At 35.4% G+C, this 2,618-nt stretch overlaps 1 protein-coding gene across 1 annotated transcript; it reads left to right on the top strand.

Annotated features, from left to right (window-relative positions):
• The first annotated feature begins 1,418 nt into the window (after positions 1-1,418).
• LOC140816124 (uncharacterized) lies at positions 1,419-2,201 on the top strand. Its single transcript, XM_073175191.1, has one exon. The coding sequence runs from the start codon at positions 1,419-1,421 to the stop codon at positions 2,199-2,201; it is 783 nt and encodes a 260-aa protein (XP_073031292.1).
• The last annotated feature ends 417 nt before the right edge of the window (positions 2,202-2,618 follow it).

Below are 2,618 nucleotides of genomic sequence, written 5' to 3'. Positions count from 1 at the left end.
TTCATTTATCAATCACTGATGAATATGTATAATGACATCACTGGAAATAGTGCATATCAGATTCATATTCTTAGATCTTGTTCTTTTCGAGACACTATTTTCTGAATAGATTATTGAAGTCCTCAAGATTATGAATATACACTCAAGACTTAAACACACTCAAAATAGACAAATCTAAATGTTCTTCCTCGTCATCTCAGCATAGGAAGACACATGGTGGAAGTTCTGGTAGTAGTGGTCGTGGTCATCATCATTGCAGCTCAAGTGGCACACAGAAACTAGGTCACATCTCTCATCAACAGTTCAAAAAAGGATAAATCAGAAGATAAAACTCTAACAAATTTCATGTTTTATTTCTTCACATTAATATATGCTCTTATATGTTATTTATAATAGACACCTTAGTTTAGACATAAAAGAGAGAAATTGTTGAGGAAAAATTTATATATAAGTTTTGGTGATCACAAACTAAACTGATATAACTCAAGCTTATATTAATACAAATTATTAAACTGAACTAAACAAGACTACAAGTACGATGATCAACCTACATTGTTATCGGCTTAATTGAACAGACAGATCGAGTTTGAAAGGAATTAAATTCCTTGATATATTTTCCGTTTTAATATCTTTAATATTTTGCCTTTCTAGACATGAAAATAATTATATGATCTCTTGTAGATTTGGAATATGATATGAGACTCATAATATCTTTAATATATGGAATCTCAATATCTTTAAGATAGGAGATCTTTATACCTTAAGTAGTTTTTTCCTAATAAAACTCTTGGGTGTGTTTTCTAATAGGAGAACGGGCAAAGAGAATTAAGTGAGAGACGAAGAAGTTCGAAGAGTTTTCGAGAAATAAGCCATCTCGTACTACTGTTTTGAGTGTTGCCGAGAAGTGCTTACATCCGATGACGACAACACCTAATCATTGTGTTGATTAGTGTGTTGATTTTTGAAGACTTTTTACTTCTCGGTTGATGCATCCCTTGTATACTGGTGATACGGTTTGTTAGAGGTTTAGGATGCAATTTGTTACTCGTCTTTATAAGGGAATTGTTTTATTCTTTCACTAGTATTGGTTTTTGTAAACTTACAAGTTTTTCTAGTGAATTATTTTGCCCTGAGGCACCGCACAAGTATTGTATACTTGTGCATAATTTATATCTTGTCTCTCGTATTATTATCATTATTCCAGCTACGTGTAGGTGTGTTAAAATTATAATTTCCGCTGCATGTTGTCGTGGGTGTTACAACACCTACGCACAACACCTATATTCTGAAACACACAACACTCACCCTCAACTCACACATACACTGTGGAAACAGAACTTCCAATTGGTATCAGAGCCTCCACTCGACGCTACTAAGTGAGATCCTGTTTTGTTTTGTTTTCAGAGTGAAAAAGAATTATGGAAGGATCAACAAATACTGTTTTTATGCCTCCCGTATTGGATGGATCAAACTATGCATTGTGGAAAGTAAAGATGAGGGGTTTTATTAAATCCATTGAAGAAAGAGCTTGGCTACGTGTACTTGATGGTTGGAGTCCACCAAAACTTGAGGATGCTGATGGAGACACACGGCTCAAACCTGAAAGTACATGGACTGTCGATGAAGTGCAAACTTCAAACTTTAATTCCAAGGCTCTCAATGCTATATTTTCATATGTTGACACAAAGATGTTTAATTTAATCACCAATTGTGTATGCGCCAAAGATGCTTGGGAGATACTCCAGAAGCACTGTGAAGGATCCGCAAGTGTGCGTAAAACTAGGCTAAGGATGGTGACATCAAAGTTCAAAAGTTTGAGAATGGAGGACAAGGAGTCTATTCTTGAGTATGACTGCCGGTTGAGACAACTCTCAAATGAATCACATGGTCTAGGAAATCCCATACCAAATGAAAGATTGGTGAACAAGGTTCTAAGATCTCTTCCTGAGAGATTCAATGTCAAAGTTTGCGCTATTGAAGAATCTAAAGACACTTCAACGATCAACCTGGATGAATTAATGAGTTCTCTCAGAACTTTTGAGATGAATCTTGATTTACAAAGGAAGGATAAAGGGAAGACAATAGCCTTTGAAGCCTTGACCGAATCTTATGATGAAATCCTTCAAATATCTAAAGAGGTGGATAAGTCTGATTTAGGTGAAGAATCGATCTCTCTATTTACTAAGAAATTTGGTGATTAATTGAAGACTATGAGAGAAAAGAAGAAAATTGGACAAAAATCTGAGTTGCCCAATAACACCACTTTTGCAAAAGCTCAAAAGTTTACTCCTATGAAAGGACAATTTCGATCAAAAAACGAATTGCAAATCCAATCAAATGTCAGAAATCTGGATTCAGTGCAATGTAGAGAGTGTTCGGGATATGGACATTATGCCAATGAGTGTGCCAATCGACTTCGAAGAAACAAAGCTATGACTGTCACTTTGAGTGATGAAGAGTCTGATGACGACCAAGAATCAAATGAATCTGAAAAACACATATCATTGTCTGCTGTGATTAAGGAGAAACGCTTAATGCAAATCAATCCTCTGGGTGTTGCCACAGGTGTTGCAATACCTGGTCGCAACATCTCTTCAAATTCTTTATGTTTTAATTCT

Source organism: Primulina eburnea, chromosome 16 (assembly GCF_022965805.1).
Source record: "Primulina eburnea isolate SZY01 chromosome 16, ASM2296580v1, whole genome shotgun sequence".
In the NCBI taxonomy this organism is placed as follows: domain Eukaryota; kingdom Viridiplantae; phylum Streptophyta; class Magnoliopsida; order Lamiales; family Gesneriaceae; genus Primulina; species Primulina eburnea.
This window is presented reverse-complemented; position numbering and strand designations above follow the sequence as displayed.

Bases quoted from the DNA above. Each gene is read 5' to 3' on its own strand.
- LOC140816124 (XM_073175191.1), top strand. From the start codon at position 1,419: ATGGAAGGATCAACAAATACTGTTTTTATGCCTCCCGTATTGGATGGA.